At 47.9% G+C, this 18,472-nt stretch overlaps 1 protein-coding gene across 6 annotated transcripts in view; it reads right to left on the reverse strand.

The window, feature by feature from the left end:
* Mtus2 (microtubule associated scaffold protein 2) overlaps positions 1–18,472 on the reverse strand; it is a 371,981-nt gene that overhangs the window by 15,516 nt on the left and 337,993 nt on the right. For all 6 annotated transcript variants that reach the window (NM_001374100.2, NM_001100989.3, XM_087579117.1 and 3 more), the window contains 2 exon segments: positions 6,212–6,426; positions 17,069–17,135. In NM_001374100.2, coding sequence (NP_001361029.1) covers positions 6,212–6,426; positions 17,069–17,135 — 282 coding nt within the window.

The following is an 18,472-nucleotide window of genomic DNA, read 5'->3' on the forward strand; positions in this document are numbered from 1 at the left end:
AGTACCAAGGTAAAGTCAGGATTTGCAGGTGACACGGTATTTCCTGGAGTCACTGCCACAACCTGGCTCACTGCAGAAAGACAGAAGTTCCGCTTGGCTGGGCAGTGGTGGCGCTCGCCTTTAATCCCAGAACTCCAGAGGCAGAGGCAGGCAGATCTCTGAGTTCCAGACCAGCCTGGTTTATAGAGTGAGCTCTAGGACAGCCAGGGCCGCACAGAGAAACCCTGTCTCAAACTGCCCCCCTCCAAAAAAAAAGAGGTTCCACCCAGTAAGGACTGTTCCAGCCACCTCTGTAGGGCCCCGGGCCACCACACACTCTTCCTTTACCCTCAGAGGTAGTGGTGGGGCAGGAAGAAGAGTTCTCCATGATTCTTCTCAAAGTTTCCCAGTATCGGGGAGTGGAAGCTCCTCTGCCCTAAGCTATCAGTTAGAGTCTACCTCATTCTACCCTCAGGAGGGAGGCGTTTTTGTGCCCATTTTACAGATAAAGGAACCGAGGCTTAAGTTTAACACGTTTCACCCAACAGCTAGGAAGTGGCAGAGATAAGCTGCCCCCCACCCCCTCGGCTCTGTCTGACCCCAGTGGTGCTGCTCGCCCAGATACACAGTGACAGCCTCCTCCCAAGGTACCATCAGCAAGTGCACCTTTTGGATCCTCTCCGCAGTCCCCATGCGAGGCCAGCAGGGGAGGCCGGCAGGGGAGGCCAGCAGGCTCACACATGTCCCCTGAACGGAGGGCCTAAACCTAAGCTTGCCTTCCAGACTGCCACCTGCTGGGCCTCTCTCTGACCAGGCCATTTGGGGCTGCTCCTGTGAAGGGTTTCCCACTCTCACTGGTGTGCAGCCTGCTCCAGATGTTTCTGGCGTCACTTTTGGGTTTTTTTGGTGCTGGTGACTGAACCCAGGGTCTTGCACGTGCTGAGCGGCCGCTCCATCAATGAGCTACAAGCCCAGCCTCATTTTCATGCTTTCGGAATCCGTTACCCAAAGACTGCACTGCCTACCCTGTTTATTGACTACTTATTTAGGGTTTTTTGAGACAGGGTTTCTCTGTGTAGCCCTGGCTGTCCTGGAACTCTCTCTGTAGACCAGGCTGGCCTTGGACTCGAGATTCTCCTGCCTCTGCCTCCAGAGTGCTGGGACTAAAGGTGTGCACCGCCACCACTGGGCCTGCCAGTGGCTCCTCCTGATCCATCATTACCTCGATCCGTTTACTGTTTGCAAAAAACGATTCCCGTCTTTGTTTTAACTTCAAATATATGCCGTATTGGAGTCATTGTTCAGGATGTTCTCTCCCCGTGACGGCCTCTCCTAGACGTATTACATGATATGATGCTTATCCAAATTCCTCGTCAAGAATCCCATGTGCTGCCACCACACAGTGTGGTGTATAGATTATGTGTGCACATCTGTCTGCACCCAAAGCCTTCACATCTGAAACCAGTTTACAGCAACAGAAATACTGGGGAAAACCTGGAACACAAAACCTTTTTTTTTTGTTCCATGTTGTCTTTCAAGTAATTTAAAAGTTCAGTGGACTTCCTGGCCTACAACTGTGTGAAAACCTGACATTTTAAAATCACAAATCTAGGGAAAAAAACGCGTATAGATCCCAAGGACTTTGGTGGACCAATTAAGGACACATGGCTTCTGGCTGACGATATCTGGCCACTTTTGCAGAAATCTCATATAGAGGAAGATATGTCCTCTACAATATAGAAGGAAGATATGTGTTATCTTCAGTAAAGGAAGCCTGCTTTAATCACACCTAGGAGAGCAAGCATGTACATGCACAGGTATTGTATGTAAGTACCCAACAAGGCCATGAGAGGGGATTAGATCCCCCCAGAGAAGGCGGTTGTGAGCTGCTCAGTGTGAGGGCACGGAGAAGGGAATACAGGTCCCCTGAAGAGCAGTTAGCATTGCTAACCACTGAGCACCCTCTCTCCAGCCCCCAATGTATTTTTATTTAGAACTTGCACCATTCAGACTCTTCATTGCAGTGACCAAATGCCGGAAAGAAACAACTTAGAGGAAGAAAGAGCCGTGCTTGAGAATTTCGGAGTGTTCAGTCTACAAATACTTAGCCCATATGCTTGGGCAGAATATCATAGCAGCAAGAGTTTGTGGACAAACCTCACAGTGGACCGGAAGCAGAAAGGAAGAGATCTTCAAAGACCTGCACTTCCAGCCACTGAAGTGCCTACCACCGCCTTCTCTCATGGTGTTTGCCGGTCTGCATGTCTGTGTGCTGTACACATGCAGTGCCCGTAGAGGCCAGCAGAGGGCGGCTCATTTCCCGGAACTGGAGTTACAGAGGGTAATGAGCCACTATGTGGGTGCTGGGAACAGAGCAAGGTTCTCTGGAAGAGCAGCTTTAGTTCTCTTAACCACCAAGCCGTCTCCCCAGCCCCTGTTTATTTTATTTTTATCCGTATGTATGTGCACGTGTCTGTGTGTGTGTGTATCAGCAGAAGGAGGTATTGGTTGTCCGGAACTGGTGGTATAAACTGCCTGATCCGGGTGGTGGGGGTGGAGCTCAGGTCCCCTGCAAGAGCAGCCAGAGCTTTAAAGCCCCTCCTACCCCTTCTCAAAACCCTGCACCAGCTCCAGTCAAGTGTTTGACACAGGAGGCACTGGGAGACATTTCACATCCCGACAGTAAGGACGAGGAATTGGTTCTCATGAGGAATAATCTCATTTGGTGGGAAACTTTACCTCTCATCTCCCCACCACCGCACCTATACCCCACCCCCACCCCCACCCACCCTCCGGTGCTGGGAACAAATCAATCTTGTTTCTGCTTGGCAAATTCTCGACTTTCCTAATAAGGTTCCTTATATGGTGGGGATCCCAACCATAGCATTATTGTGATGTTACTTCTTTATAAGTCTCATTTTACTACTATTATGAATCATAATGTAAATATCTGAAATGCAGGATATCTGGTGTGTGACCCCTGGGAAAGAGGAGTCCTTCAACTCCCAAAGGACTGATGACTTGAAAACCACTTCTCTACCACTAAACAACCTTCCTAGATATTCATTCTCATATTCTCCCTCCCTCCCTCCCTCCCTCCCTCCCTCTACCCCCCCCCCCCCCGAGCCAACATGTTGTTCTGTTGACAGGCCTTCTTGCTTAAAGAGAAACGAGCCTCAAATCTCTCATGGCTCAGTGCCATCCACTCTGAGGAGGAGCTGAGCAGAACGGTGTTCAACCACCCAGTTCCTATTCCTATGAGGTTCTAGTGGAACTTTTGTCTAAAACCTTTCAGTCTGGGATGGGGGGCGATGGTTAAAACGGAAGGGGTTGGAGCTATGGCTCAGCTCGTAAGAGCATTTCCTGCTCTTGCAGAAGTCTTTGTTTCACTTACCAGCACCCTCACCAGGAAGTTCACAACAGCCTATAACTTCAACGCTAGGGGATCAGACGCCCTCCTCAGGTCTCTGCAGGTATCAGGATGCACAATAGTGCATAAATACATGTAGGCGTGCACATATACACATAAAAAATTAAATCTTTAAAAAACGGAAAAACCTCTCCTTTCTGCTCCACTAAGAATGTGGGTGAAAGCCACAGCACTGTCTGTGAGAATGAGAGTGGCACCATTATTATCTAGGGGCCTGGTATTTATACAGCCCAGGGCAAATGAAAAATCTCTCACTGGCCCTTGGTAGGATTTAATCTCTCACGCGAATTTCTATGGGGAGTTCCAGAAAAGAGGAATAGACAGAAAGACTAAATGCCAGAAGAATCCACGTGTCCCTGGTGGTAAATACGACCCAACTGGCAATAGGACATTGTGTCTGCAGCCGAGGTGTGTGCCTTGGTGTGCTGGGCAGCAGGTCTTTGATTTAGTGCTGAGGGACTACTATGATAAATATGGTAAGGCTGATGTGAGAGCACGCTGTGTCCATCTCAGCCTCTGGGAGGTGCTTTTATGAATGAAATATTGACCTCCAAACTCCAACAAGCCGTATTGGAGTTAAAGGAATGACCATTATGTTCAGGAAGAGATCAACGGAAGCCTGTGAGCTACAGTTTGAACAAACCTTTGCTTTTCAGTAATTAGGTTTCATGTCTCTTTGTGACTTTAAAGAACGCCCCCCTCAGGTAGGAAGGGGTGCTGACTACTGAAGAGCATCCTCTCTCCTGCCAGTGAGATCTCCTTGGCTTCCCTTCCTGTGGTACCAGGCTCCTCAGGGCAGGGGCTCACAGAAACGAAGCAACCAGTAGGAATGCTCAGTCTGAAGACATGTTGAAATCCTCTGAAGATATTTGCATGGGTTTAGACCATTTTTCCCATAGGGAACAAAAGACGATTTCGTGTATTGTAGATGACAAAACCAGAGGAAACGGTCTTCCTCCATTGTCAGCCTGTGGCAAGCGTGGTGGTTTGAAGGAGAAATATCTCCCATAGGCTCACATATTTGAAGCTTAGCCCTGGGTTGGCGGAAGTGTTTGAGGAGGGCTAGGGGGTGTGGCCTTGCTGGAGGAAGTACGTCACTGGGGGTGGGCTTTGAGCTTCTGTAGCTTTGCCTCACTTCCTGCTCACTCCGTTCCCTATGTACAGCTAGGGTTGTGCGCTCTCAGCTTTCAATGCCGCCATCTTGCCTGCTATTTGCTGTGTGCCTCTCCTGCCATGGTAAGACTGTTCTCTTTGGCACCCTAAGCCAAAATAAATTCTGTCTTCCATAAGCTGTTTTTTGTGTGTTTGTTTTGGTTTCGGTCCTGGTGTTGCATCGTATCAACAGAAAAACAACCAATTTAAACAAGCTTCTGCTGCCTTAACATCTTTCTCGTTCGGCTACAGCCTTGGGTACAGCCCGCTTAGACCACAGCATCCTATCTTCTGCCCGTTCCACAGAGGTAGGATGCTGTGCTCTTCCATGGCGGAGGCTGTCAGTTTGCCCATCAAACAGCCCCAGTTGTTTGGCGAAACAGCTGTTCCTTGGAGCAGGACTCCATGCTGGAATTGGCTTGCTACTCAGCGGGGCTGGACGCAGAGACACCAAGTGTGGGAAGCTGTCTGTCTCTCAGATGAGCAAGGATGGAGTTATAGGCTCTACACTCAGCCACCTGCCAGACGCAGTTAACCGGGGCTTTGGCAATTCACTTAGAGAAGACGTATTTTGAATGGAGCATCACGTGCTCTATATTTTCTCATTAAACTCAAACCAGATTAAATTCCCATTTGCCCCCATGCCAGACATGCATCCTCATTAGAGGAGCCGGAGGGAGCCAGCCTGGGCTTAAACCCTCCAGTACCCTCTTGCTGAGCCAGGAGCCCACCCTCCTACGTCACCATGCCAGTTTCTTAGATGTTAGCCCAGGGCAAGCAGCAGGCTGGATTAGAGGGATGACTGCATCTGGTTCCCAGTGCGGCCTTCTCTTCAGCTTGAAGGGTGGGTGTCCACGAGGACCCCATCTCCCCTGCATCAGCTCTACTTAGCACAGGGTCTTCTGTGCCAGACCGTGAGGTTCCAGGTCTCGTTCTGTTTGTGTAGACTGTCCTCTGCAGGAAGGAGGGAACTGCAGGCCAAGGAGATGTAATACACGGTGACAGACTGAGTGGTCTCTGCCTGTTCAAGCTACTCATGGGGTACTGTGCCTGCCATTTGCCTGGCAAGGATGAGTTTTTTAAAGAAAATGGAGACGGGGTTGGGGATTTAGCTCAGTGGTAGAGCGCTTGCCTAGGAAGCGCAAGGCCCTGGGTTCGGTCCCCAGCTCAAAAAAAGAAAAAAAAAAAAAAAAAAAAAAAAGAAAATGGAGACGGGGTTTGGTGAGTCACAGGAATGCACTCTCAAGGAAGACAAGGGACTTCTGCTCATGTTACATGCAAGAGAATTCTGGTGGCTTACTTAACCCTGAAACTCTGTCTTCTAATCTATAAAATGGGGACAGGAATGACCTTATGGAAGGGTAACGGAGTCAGGCTACATCAAACATTTAAAGTAGCGGCTGGTGGAGAACCAGCGCCATGTACATGTTTGCGTAGCCCCTCTGCCCACAAAGAATACGTGCAGAACAGATGACTGAGAGGGGGCAAGTGTAAAACTGCAATCTTAGGTAAGTTCTCACTGAGAAGATCGTCTTAACCCGACCTAGAAGGATGAGAGGGAGCCATAGCGCCTGCAGGGACAGCATCCCAGGGTGCAGAGAAAACCAGAATGAGCCTCGTGATTCTGCAAGTGACGCAGGCTCTTCTCACCTGCTCCTGGTGTTGGCAGCGCATGCGCAGCATCTGGTCCTGATGCTCCGCCTGCAGACGCGCGCTCTCGGCCTGGAACTGCTGCTGCAGCCGCTCCTGCAGCTCCTGCACCTCAGCCTGCTGCTGCCAGCCCAACCTCCTCAGCTCCTCCTCGAACCGCCGCTCCAGCGCCTCCTTCTCCTTCTGCAGCTTCTCACACTTGGCGGTGTTGAAGGCTGCGGGGAACACAGAGAAGCTTATGTTAGCACTGTGGGGAGCAGACGCTGGGATCACCCACCACAAGCCCCCCTGAAGCTTTCAAAAATAAAACTGAATTGGGAACCACTGGGCCGGAGAGTAACTCAGCAGTAGAGTGCTTGGCTTGGCATGCACGAGACCCTCCCAGCACCAAAAACAGATTAAAGAAGTAAACAAATAAACCATAAGCACGGGATCTCTGAGGTTGAGGCCAGCCTCGGCTACATAGCAAGTTCCACGCCATTCAGGGTTATACAGTGAGGCCCTGTTTCAAAGACAAGTAAACAGAGAACTAAATAAACCGCAAATACCTCAATCGTTTAGTATAAAATATTGTCAAAGAAGACTCTCTCCCCCTGAACCATTACGTTGTTCGTTGGCTGTGCCACTAATGTCTCAGTTTCCTAGTGTGTATTAGCTATTTACCCACAGGGCCAGCTCGCTCAGGAGATCCGTGATACAATGGCGCCACCCAGTGCTCAGAGCTGTGGAAATTGCCCCAGTCAAGGCTCAATGTTTTCCTACTGATAACAGCTTCTGTCCCCTTATTGCTGACATTTGTTTCCAAGACTTGCCGATGCAAACAAAATTAAAACAATACAAGCATGTTCATTCATGTGCAGGGTCACTCTTCATTAAAATGAACTCCTGTAACCCAGGGGCCTTGCGCTTCCTAGGTAAGCGCTCTACCACTGAGCTAAATCCCCAGCCCCAGGACCCATGGCTTTTAAGACTATGGGTGTCCTCATCCAGTGGTTCATGCTTTCTTTAACGATCATAGTTAGCGATTAATAAAACTGTGACCACCAGGGGGCGGTATGGCGCTTCAAAATGTCGGGGACGGGGAACACACTGCCTGGTATGGACTTACCTTCTTCTAGAGTTCTTTTTGGTGAAAATATTGGAGGTAAAAATAAAAGGAGTGGCTGAAAGCGAAGTCTGAGATGTTCCCAGAGGGAGACTAATCCACCAGAGGCCTGTCCCGTCGCATTCGCAGACAGACTCGGGAGGAGTTCTAGAGCACTGTGGCTGTTTGAAAGCTGGCTCCGAGAAAATAGGAGTTGGCACTTGTATCCTTCCCTCACCTAGATACGGACTGCTGCTCCCAAAAGCTCTACTATGTGTCAAGTAGGTAGCCCTACTATGTGTCGAGTAGACAGCAAGGAGCAGGAAGTGTAACCGACTAGTCCAAGGTGAAGGCAAGGTCCTCTAGGGCAGAGCCAGGAGCCTGGACAGCCTCCATTTCGATGTCTCTGAGGTGAGAGAACACCAGTTTCTCAAACTCATCTGACTCCCCTGAGCTTAACAACAGCCAAAGAAGGCCATCGGCTGTACTGCACACTCGGTCCTTGTTATGGTTTGAGTCAGAAATGTCTCCCACAGGCTCAGACTTTGCATAGCATTCTCGGCCTAGCTATGCTATTTTGGGAGGCTGCAGAGCCTTGAGGCGGTGACAGAAGCTGGTCACCAGGTGTCACTGAAAGCTATCTCTGACGTCCACATCCTGTCTTGGCATCCTGTGGCTCTCATAATGAGCTGGGTCATCCACTGCATTGTACTCACTGGAGAAGAAGATATTTTGCTTTATTTATTCATTTCCGTTTAACACATTTCATGGGTGTAGGTGGTTTTCCTGCACGCATGTCTGTGTACTACTTGATTGCCTGAGGCTTGTGGAAGCCAGAGAGGCATCTGGCACCCAAGAGCCAGAGTTACAGATGGCTGTGAGCTGCCTTGTGGGTGCTGGGAAATGAACCCAGGTCCTCTGCAAGAGCAGTCAGTGCTCTTAGCCACTGAGCCATTTCTCCAGCCCTGGGTAAGCCATTTTTTTTTTTTTTTTGCTAGAATTTCCTTACAAAACATACCCCCGAGAAAAGAAAGCTTCAATCATAGAGAAAAATGTTATCTACTTATGGGACCTGAATCTCAGGGATGCTCAGTGGATCAGTAACAAGTCTATTGTTCCTGTATTTCAGAAGAAGAGGAATGAAGAGATATATGGAGGAGCAGACATAAAGATAAAAGTCCCAATTCATTTAAAGTCTCCCGATAGTCATAAATGCCTTTTGTCGCTTGATGTATTCTTTAAGAGGAACAAGCCAGTGGATGGATGATGGCCAGTCCTGTGTGAGACAGTGTCTGCGGTATGAGTCAGGGGGGTTACAGACATGAATTTCGGGAAAAGGGGGAAGAAGGGAACTGATTCAAGGTGGTTTTAGGCTTCTGAAAAGAGAAACTATGCCGTCCACGTGAGAACTGGTAACACAGCATGCATACTCGGGTAAGAAGGGCTTCTACAGATGCCTGTCTCTACACAGAGCCTGCTCCTTCACCTTGCACATTTAATGTGGGTGCCTGGCCTTTAAAGGCATCGTGATGACATCAATGTACATAAGAAGGGCAGCTAAAGGCTGCGTGTGGCTGAAGCGCTTGGCTATTTAACCAGGAGGATTTGTTCTGTAAGTGACCCAGGTCATATCCATCTCCATAATAAACACGCTTTTTGGAAAGGGCTTTCACTCAAGGACTGAAAACCTTCAACTTCGGTGAACATTCACTTCAGGGCCCCTTTCACCAGGTACAATGGTAAATTTTAGAAAACAAACTTCCTGGATCCACTCTGTGATGGTTTGTATATGCTTGGCCCAGGGAGTGGCACTACTGGAAGGTGTGGCCTTGTTGGAGTGGGTGTGGCCTTGTCGGGGTGGGTGTGGCCTCGGGTAGGTGTGTCACTGTGGGTGTGGACTTAAGACCCTCACCCTAGCTGCCTGGATGTCAGTATTCTGCTATCAGCCTTCAGATAAAGATGTAGAACTCTCAGCTCCTCCTGCACCATGCCTGCCTGGATGCCGCCATGATCCTGCCTTGATGATAATGGACTGAATCTCTGAACCTGTAAGCCAGCGCCAATAAAATGTTGTCCTTGTAAGACTTGCCTTGGTCATGGTGTCTGTTTGGATCAGTAAAACCCTAACTAAAGCAGAAGTTAACTAAGACACAGTCATTTTCAGTGCTTCACAATTTACAGAGCCCCCATCCTACAATACGTCACCACCAATTTAGTCTTACCATGGCTCTGGTGACTCTGTCCCCAATTTGTACCAGCCAGTGACGAGGTCAAGCAGTTGCTAGAGAATGACTGTTTATTGAAGGTATCAGGCTCCCAGTCTTGCTCCTTTTTCCAAGCTGTTCAGTTCAATGTGTGCCATGGGGCTTGGGAGACTCTTCTCTGACACGAAGCGTGTGTGTGTGTGTGTGTGTGTGTGTGTGTGTGTGTTTACTGCCTTTAGTTTTGCATGGAATGAAGGATTTGTATTTTTAAACCTTCAAAACATAATTTCACCTGAGAGGCATGAATTTCCCCGTCAACTAAACACAATGTCCCTATCTGTAAACATACCAAAGAACAAAGCAGACCACATAGACCTGTTCCCGCTGACTAACGTTAGACACATGCATGGAAGAATCAAGGTTTTTCAGGTGTCCAGGCAGTTGACAACAGCCCAAGTGTACATGTGTGCATACACATATGTGCGTATGTGTGTGGATGTATATGTATGGTATGCCATTGGATTTTATAATTGATTATATATGTGTATATATACATATATATGATTTAATATATTGTCAATTTTTAGAGTTTTATTTTTACTTCTAGTTATGTATGTGTGTGTCTGTATATAGGCATGTGAGTGTGTCTGTTCCCCTGCAGCTGAAGCTGGTTGTGAGGCACCAGATGGATGGGTGCTGGGAATCACACTGTGGTCCTCTGCGAGAACAGTGCATGTTCCTCACAGCTGAGCCATCTCTCTAGCCCTGACTGTACATTTTTACAACCAACAGTCTGACTAGTATTAACGTTATTCATCCTAACAGAAATGCCCATTCAATACCCTGGCTGAACTTCCGACTGGGCTGCCAGGACCCTGCACTTAGAACAATGCAGTCACTGAACTTAAAGAAAGCCAGGACACTACTTCCTGCAGAGTCAGGGCAAGCTGCTAGAGAAGACAAGCTCTCTCCTGGGTAGCCAGCCTGGGGCAAAGGTATTGGACAGCCCGCTCAGTCAGGAGGCTAGAGAATTCTCATCTCCAGATGGTGACTGTTCTGGCTGATGGATTCTCATAAGCACTGCAAGACTAGACAGAACGGCCCCCTACTGCTTTCACCATTGTGTGGGGTTCTCTGGGAAACCCACCTTCCTGCCAACATGCAAATGGCTCTAACTTCCAGTCACCATGACACGGTGGACACTGAGGAGTAAGTGTCAACTCTCAAATGAAGGTTAAGTCTCATGGGGATGGGGCCAGGAGTTAGTTGTATGCTGGGTTTTGTTTTATTGTTTTGTTCGGTCATCTTGACACAACGCTGGAGTCATTTGGGAAGTGAGCATCTCAGCTGATGAACCGCCTCCATCAAATTGGTGTGTGGGGAAATCTTTGAGTCATTTTCTTGATTCGAAATTGATGTGGGAGGAGTTGGCCCACTGTGGGCGGTCCCAACCCTAGGCAGGTGGTCCCAGGCTATGTAAGAAAGCAAACTGAGCAAGCCATGGGGAGCAAGCCAGTGAAGACCATTCCGGTCCTCCTTCTAGGTTTCTGCTTGAGCTCCTGCCTTGATTGGGATCAGGAAGTATAAGCCAGATCAACCCTCTCCTCCCCAAATTGTTTTTGGCCAGTCTTTAATCACATCAACAGAAAAGTAGCTAGGATTAATAGACTCATGTCCCCAACATCCAGCATGGCATCTGACTGAATCAAAGTCACCCTTCACTGGGGTCATTGCTGGTCAAGTGCAAGGTGCAACTGAAGGGCTTTTGAATGTGAGGCCAGGAAGAAGGGCAACTAAGAAGAAAAGCAAGGTGACGTGGAGTCCGGGTGATGAATCCCCTTTGTAACATAAACATCTCCCAGAAGCTGGTTAGAATGTGTTAAACATAGAGATGTAACAGTTTATAAATATCAGAAAGGATATGGCTGCCATGTGGAATAAATCAGTGTCTAAAAAATAGTATAGTGGGGTGTTTGTGTGTGTGTGTGTGTGTGTGTGGTGGTAGTAGCTGTAATGTATTTTCCATGGCAACCATGTCTTTGGTGCATATGAAGGGAACTGGTAGGTTCAATATAAGTGTGCATGGGTAAATAAGCACCTGTTTGGGAAAGAAACCAAAATGACTTTGGGAATGACATTTCCTAGATTAAAATTTAATCAGAGTGGCTGAGGTCATTGATTTGAATTTTTCTCATCTCATTTTCCTGTAAGAGGGGCAGGATTCCCAGATCTCGTCACGCTGGGCGGTACAGCTCGAAAGGAAAATTTGTCCCTCTGAAGCTCTACCAACAAGCTCAAATTGATGACAGCAGACAAGACCTTTGGGAGCAAAACACACTCCCCATACCACCTTTTGATTTCCTACGTAGGGGTGGGAATATTTTGGGTGTCTTCCCAAATTTTGTGGGGCAGATTGAATGGGACGATTCAATTATGCTGACCAGAGAATTCTTCAGGGCAAATTTTGATATGTTCTGTTTTTATTTTCTAAATTAATTTTTGGCTTTTCTGACCAATGTGTTCTCTAAAAGTATGTTGTTACGGGGCTGGTAAGAAAGATTGCAAAAGGATCTGAGTTCAGCTTCTAGCATCCATGTTGGGTAGCTTACAACTGCCTGTAACTCCAGCTTTATGGGGAACTGGATAGGATGCCCTTGGCATCTGTGGGCATCCGCACACATACCCACATGCAGCCACTCATCTTGGGCTACAGTGAGGAATACCCAAGTCTCCCCCATTTCCCCAAACCCTCCTCCACCTACTTCAGCTTCAAATCAAAACTCAACTTCTTCAGGGTGCTGATTGACTGTCGACTTTCACTGCACATAATATGCATCTGGGAGATTAAAAACCTACTCAGGACTTGGTCTCCAATATTTTGTTTCTGCTGCCCAGAGAGAGGCACTCCAGGGGATGCCGACAGGCACTACAGCACAGGTCCACGCATAAGCGCGGATTCTGACCGGGTGCCAGACACTACTGGGACGTGAGGTTGGAGAGGGGGCTTTTTAACAGCTACTGGTAGACTTTAGGACAGTAATTTCAGGAGTGACTAGAGATGGCCAATCCTATCCTAGAATCTGTAACATTTGAGCTATTCCTACTTTTGGCAACGTCGGCATTTTTAGACGTTTTAGAAACGTCCCCGGCCCCCTCTCTTTCTTTCCGGTCCCCACCTCCTGTGACTCCCATAGGACCCAACGGATAAGTGGTATCAAGAACAACAGGGCCGCTACTGAGGGCAAGGCTCTCTTCCTGGACACTTCAGGAGTCACGTCTGAAGGCTTCACTTTCTTCTTTAAGAGAGAGCAAGTGCAGACCACAGCTCTAGAATTTATGGGCTGAGGACGGATCCCCACATTCCCTTTCACCTTTCTTCGTCCCAAAGGCGATCTCCACAGTGGAGTGAGAATCTGCTTGGGGAGCAGAGCGGCCCCTGGGATGAATGCTGGGATGAATGGACCAGCCAGGGACTTGCGCTTTGTCTGCTAGGGTTTGTTTTCCCCTCCTGTTTGGCAGATGAACCCTGCTTCTATTCTTAGCACTAATGCAGAAATCAAATGCCTCAAAACTAAACTGAGTACAAATCCGGCTGCATTTAGATGTTTCCGGGGATCGCTAAAGGCGGTGGCACCCCAACCCAAGTGCATCAGATGGCCTGTCCTCAACCCAAAATCTGCTCTCTGGAGGCCAGACATCCCTCCGGGGAGACGCTCAGCCTGCAGAGATCTCTGTTCTCTGTATCTACATGTTAGCTGCTGCACCTCTGCGGAGCCCCTTGTGAGCAGCTGCTTCCGGAATTGACTGAGGAAGAGGAACCTGAGGGTCAACAAGGTCAAGTCTACTCTTCCTATTAGTCAGAGAAGCCCCAAGCCAGGACACCAGCTATAAACATACTTGTATTCACATTCACAGGTTGGCTTCTGCATCTTGGGGTACCAGCTCAATATCATTCACAGGGCAACTCCATAGAGGATTAAATCCCGCATGTTTTCCTCACGCCTAAGGGACAGTGCGTCTGTCCGCAGTGTGTGTCCTAACAGCTTAATGACTAGGGAGCTTGTTTATTTTGTAAATTTGGTATAAGCTAGAGTCATCTGGGAAGGGAGACCTTCAACCAAAAAAATGCCTTCATCAGATGGCCTGGGGGCATTTTCTTGATTAATGATTGACATAGGAGGGCCTAGCCCACTGTGGGCGGTGCCATCCCTAGGCAGATAGACCTAAGCTATATAAGAAAGGTGCCAAACATGAGTCTGGAAACAAGTCGGTGAGCGGCAGTCCTCCATGGGCTCTGCTTCAGTTCCTGCCTTGAGCTCCTCCCTGTCCGACTTCTCTCAATGAAGGGCTATAAGCTGGAACCTCTCCTTCCCAGGTGGCTTTTGGTCATGGTGTTTCTCACAGTTGTAAAACCTAGCACAAATGGCGGTCAGGGGAGGGAAGTTTTTCATTTAAGTTTGTTTGCTTGGATTTCATTTAAGGAAACTACAAGGTATGATTCCTACTGGTCAGGCTGGTTCACTCTGAATGAAGGAAGGCTTATCGGTAACTTCAGTTCCTGGATCCCCAAAGATCCATCTTCATATTCCAACCTCTTAGCTGGGGAGGGGAGTGGTGCTAAGCCAGACAAGTGAGCTACATCAGCCAACACACGGGGCCCCCAGGATCTCTTAAAAGCTCCAAGGTGACCCCAGTGTTGGGAAACACTTGTTTGTTCCTTGACATTTGCCTGGCGTTAGTCACATTTCATGCTTCTCTGTGATAGTGTATCTGGTGAGCCGGGGCTTCAGCTGATGCTTGATAAAAAGCACAGAGTGATAATCACCATGAAACAGAGCCCAGAGGGTGGTATTATCGACCCTGACTCTAAGGTTGGAGAGCTGTGCCCGCCAACAGCCCAAACATCTCTCTCCCAAGTAACCGTGCTAGTGGGGTGTTAGGGCACACATAGTTCAGTTTAAGCTATGTCTGCTTGCCAAGCGTCAGTGTGAAGGCTCTATCTGATGAGGTGGCTGTCACTATGAATCAGAACTTTCTGGAACTCTATCCCTCTCTCTACCCAAGTTGCCTCCATGATACTTAGTAAGGAGTCACCTTGGGAGACTGACTGGGTTGCAATTGAAAGTTCGAAGCTGTCCTCAGGTCCTGTCACCTGGGAATTGGCCTGCAGGACAGTGTGGGTCAGACTCTCCGAGTTCAGGGGCTGAGTGGCGTGGAGGAGGGGGATCTTGGCAGTTAGAGTTGGAGAAGAAGAAATGCCATTTTGATCGTGTGGACTTGATCTGTCCGTGGAACACTGTTCTTGTAGAGACCGTGGCCGGTCACCTTGGGGAGGTCTCTCGGGAGTGTCAGCACAAAAGCACATCGTCTGGGGGAACCCAGGGCTCCTTCAGGGAATACCTAATGAAGACCTCTTCAGTGAGGAATAAAACCAGATCCTGACCCCAGCAAAGACACTCTCTGCTGCTCATGCAGGGGCTGCAACAGATCGTCTATGCAGGAAGACCCCATAGTAGTGAACTGGAAGAGAACTCGATGGATTCAAGGAACGAGATTCAATCTCCATGGAAACAGTGACAACAAACTCAGAGGGCGACACTTTTTTAGCAGGGAGCCTGAAGGGAACAGGGAAGATTGTCACTTTTCCTTCTCCGGTGGCTGCTTGTCTAACAGCTTCAGCAACGATCCTATGGGCCTCAGGTTTTTGGGAGTGCCCCTCACAGGCTTAGCCAGGGCTGGCCTTGCTCAGTTAAACCTATGTCTGGGTTAGTCCTCCACCTCCCGGGGTGGAGACCCTGCTGCTTAGATCCCATGGAGGTAGGGCAAGGCGTAGAATGGCGTGCTATTTGCCGTGTTCTCAAAGGGCCCAGCTATCCTTGGAGAGGAGAAATAACCACTTCAGAGCCATTTCAATGAGAAAGGAAGTCCCAAAGCTTACAGAAGAGAAATAATACAATAACAAGGAGAATGGGGAAAGGTACAGCTGAGGCCTACTGCCCTGTCTGTCCTGCTCATCTGAGAACCCAGAGCTCCTACAGAAGGCTGGACTGCTGACAGTCTGTGTGGCCAGCCACCTGCCAAGCGTAGCCTGATGGGTCAAGTTCTTTTACTCAGTGGAGGAAATCACACCTGCACACAGAGATGGGCTTCCATGATCATATAAGGTAGACGAGGAAATGCTGGCTTGTGAATAGAACAACAGGCCAATGGGGAAAGGCCATGTTTAGACTTCACTAACTGGTTTCTGGGGACACGGAATGGTGGGTTGGCAAGAGAAAAAAAAATGGCACGGAGAAGGGAGTGCATCTCAGGCCCTCATGATGCTGGCCTGTAAGTCTAGCTGCTCAGAAAACTGAGGTAAAAGAGTGGCTCATTTCAGGCCAGTCTGGGCTGCAGAGTGAGCTCAAGATCAGGCCTGGGTAACTTAATGAGATTGTGTCTCAGATAAAACATTTTTACAATGTCTGTAGCTCAGGGTTCTAGTGGCTACTTGGCATTAGCAAAGCACTCGGTTTAATCCCCAGTCCCTGAGAAAAAGGAAGTAAAAGGATCGATGGGGAGGGGTGGGGCATGGCAAACACCTTTGCCAGTACCTCCTGTAGAGGGGAAGACTGACTCCTATCACATTCTGGGGGTCTAGGGGTCATCCTTATCTTGGCAAAGTGTCTGAATGTACTAGGCTATCCCATGAGCTAAAGATTACACATTTGAATATGATCCTGTCAGATTTCAATCCAACCCTTTTTGAGATGATGGTGTTCTCACATAGAGGTGCATACAGCTGTAGGAAGCCACACAACACGCATCTCACATAACCCAGAATAGCTCAGCTTTGGAGGTGCCTAGAGGGAGGGACACTTGTGACAGCCCACGATACAGACTGATGTGTGTGCTGTCATCCATGAAGAACAGTCAAGACCTGATTAGTCTCAATGCTCACTTCGAGAAACTGTCTCTGTAATAACAGACTTGTAAGAATTATGGCTCCCTGTGAGGCCTAGTGACCTACCACTGTGCTGTAAGGATGCCTGTGTCACTGGCCTAGACGGGTTTGATCTGGCTTATTATAGAAAACACGGTGGCTTTTGTTCCAAACCGAGACATGGGGGAAAGACATTCTTCATGGTCTTTATCGGAAAGCAGGCTGAGAATGGAGAGTCCTTCAAGGGGAATTCTGAGTGCTTGTGAGAAAACTCCAGGAGAACAAGACAAGAGTCTTGTGACTTCCGTTTCTTCAAGAAACATGAATTGTTCTTTGCATGCTTCCCTGCTCCTCCAATGTGTAGCAGGTAGGAGTTTACTTTAGATTACTCACTACAGTCAGATACTATAAGTTCATATGTGTCTATGAAAAAAAAATCATGTTTCTGACATTTGCAGCTTGTGACCGCGTATAGCTTAAACACGTGAGTCTACTCAAGTGACCTTTTTAACCCTCAGACTATAAATTATCTGATGCTCTGAATAAAGTCGGTTATTGCATGGACTGCCTCAAGGCTAGGTTTCTTTCTCCCAGGTCCCACCACCTCTACGGCGGTACATGGTCTTCATGTTAGTTACCCTACTTACCCACTTCATCCCTGATGTTGGCGAGTTCGATCGACAGCTCTTTCTCTTTCGCGAGGGCCCTTTCGCTCTGGAAAAAAAAAGGAAAAAAGAAAAATGAGAGTTGCCTAGTTCTAGGCTACATAAGCATCGTCACGTGTCTAATAAGTAAATCGCGTTAAACACGTAAGTCTATTCCTGAAGACGAGAACCATTTTCCTTATATAAAAAGTAACAGAACCAAGTCAGAATCATTCATTTGCGTCATTGATATACAATAATGCCGGCAGCCATCTTTTTTCTGAATCACACTGTTACATCATCCCTGAATGATTCTAAGTATGTCTCTGTACTACACTTAAATATACTAACATATATTATTATAGATTGATTCTCATTCAGCTTTTTTATGATGGTGATTCTTGCCCATGAACAACTCATGATACTATACACACACACACGCTCATTTTTCTAAAAACCAATTGTTCCCTTACGCTTACTTTCTTGTCCATTACTGGTTAATTATCTAACAAATAAAGAAAATCCAGGCAGAAGCCTTGGGATGAAACATGTCTGTCCATCATAACACCCGACCCCGAGGCTTCTGGGTTTGGAATCACTCTGGGCATTACTACCAGGCATAGGAGGTACTGCATGCTAGAAGTATTATTTAAGGCAAAAAAGCTACTTGTAATTAAATGGTTGCTTGTTTTTATATCAGTTACAATCTGTGATCTAAAATAGTTAAGCACCGGAAGACAAACTCCATATGCAGTCTGCATCTATGACTCACCACAGATGGATTCCTAAGATTTTTACTGCTAATAATAAGGAAATACTACCCATAAATCAGAGACGTGAGCTCTTCAGAGAAAGTGCCCAGCCATCAACAGAATGCACTTGTAATGCAAACTATGGTCCAGAAAAGTTTCCTTTGACTAAAACATGGACCAAACACCCAACATGGGTATCTTTGAGGCCTTGTGTTAGTTGACTGTTGTCTATATAGTGCCTGCATGGTCAATGTCCCACAGACGTCCATGTGTTAGAGAGGGTTGATCCCCCAACCAGGAGGCACCGTGAATCTTTAAGAGGTGGGGTCTCACAGGAAGTCTGTAAGTCACTGGGAGTGTGCGCTTTAAGGAAGCCGTAGGACCCTGGCTTCTTCTTCTTCCCAGCCATGAGGCAGCAGTCAGTTTGTTCTGCCTCAAGGTCCCCATTGGTACCATCCAGGATGCCCTCCCGAGGCCCAAAGCAATGGCCCATCTGATTGAAAATTTGGACTTCCAAAAAGTGAGCACTGACTACTCTTTTCTGTTTCTAAGTTAATCGTGTCAGGTATTTTGTTACAGTGTTGGAAGGCTAGTGCAATGCCCCATCATTACCGACCACCCTTGTTTTTTTCATGGTCAGTTTTCTTTGTCAAAT

Source organism: Rattus norvegicus, chromosome 12 (assembly GCF_021556685.1).
Source record: "Rattus norvegicus strain SHRSP/BbbUtx chromosome 12, alternate assembly SHRSP_T2T, whole genome shotgun sequence".
NCBI lineage: Eukaryota > Metazoa > Chordata > Mammalia > Rodentia > Muridae > Rattus > Rattus norvegicus.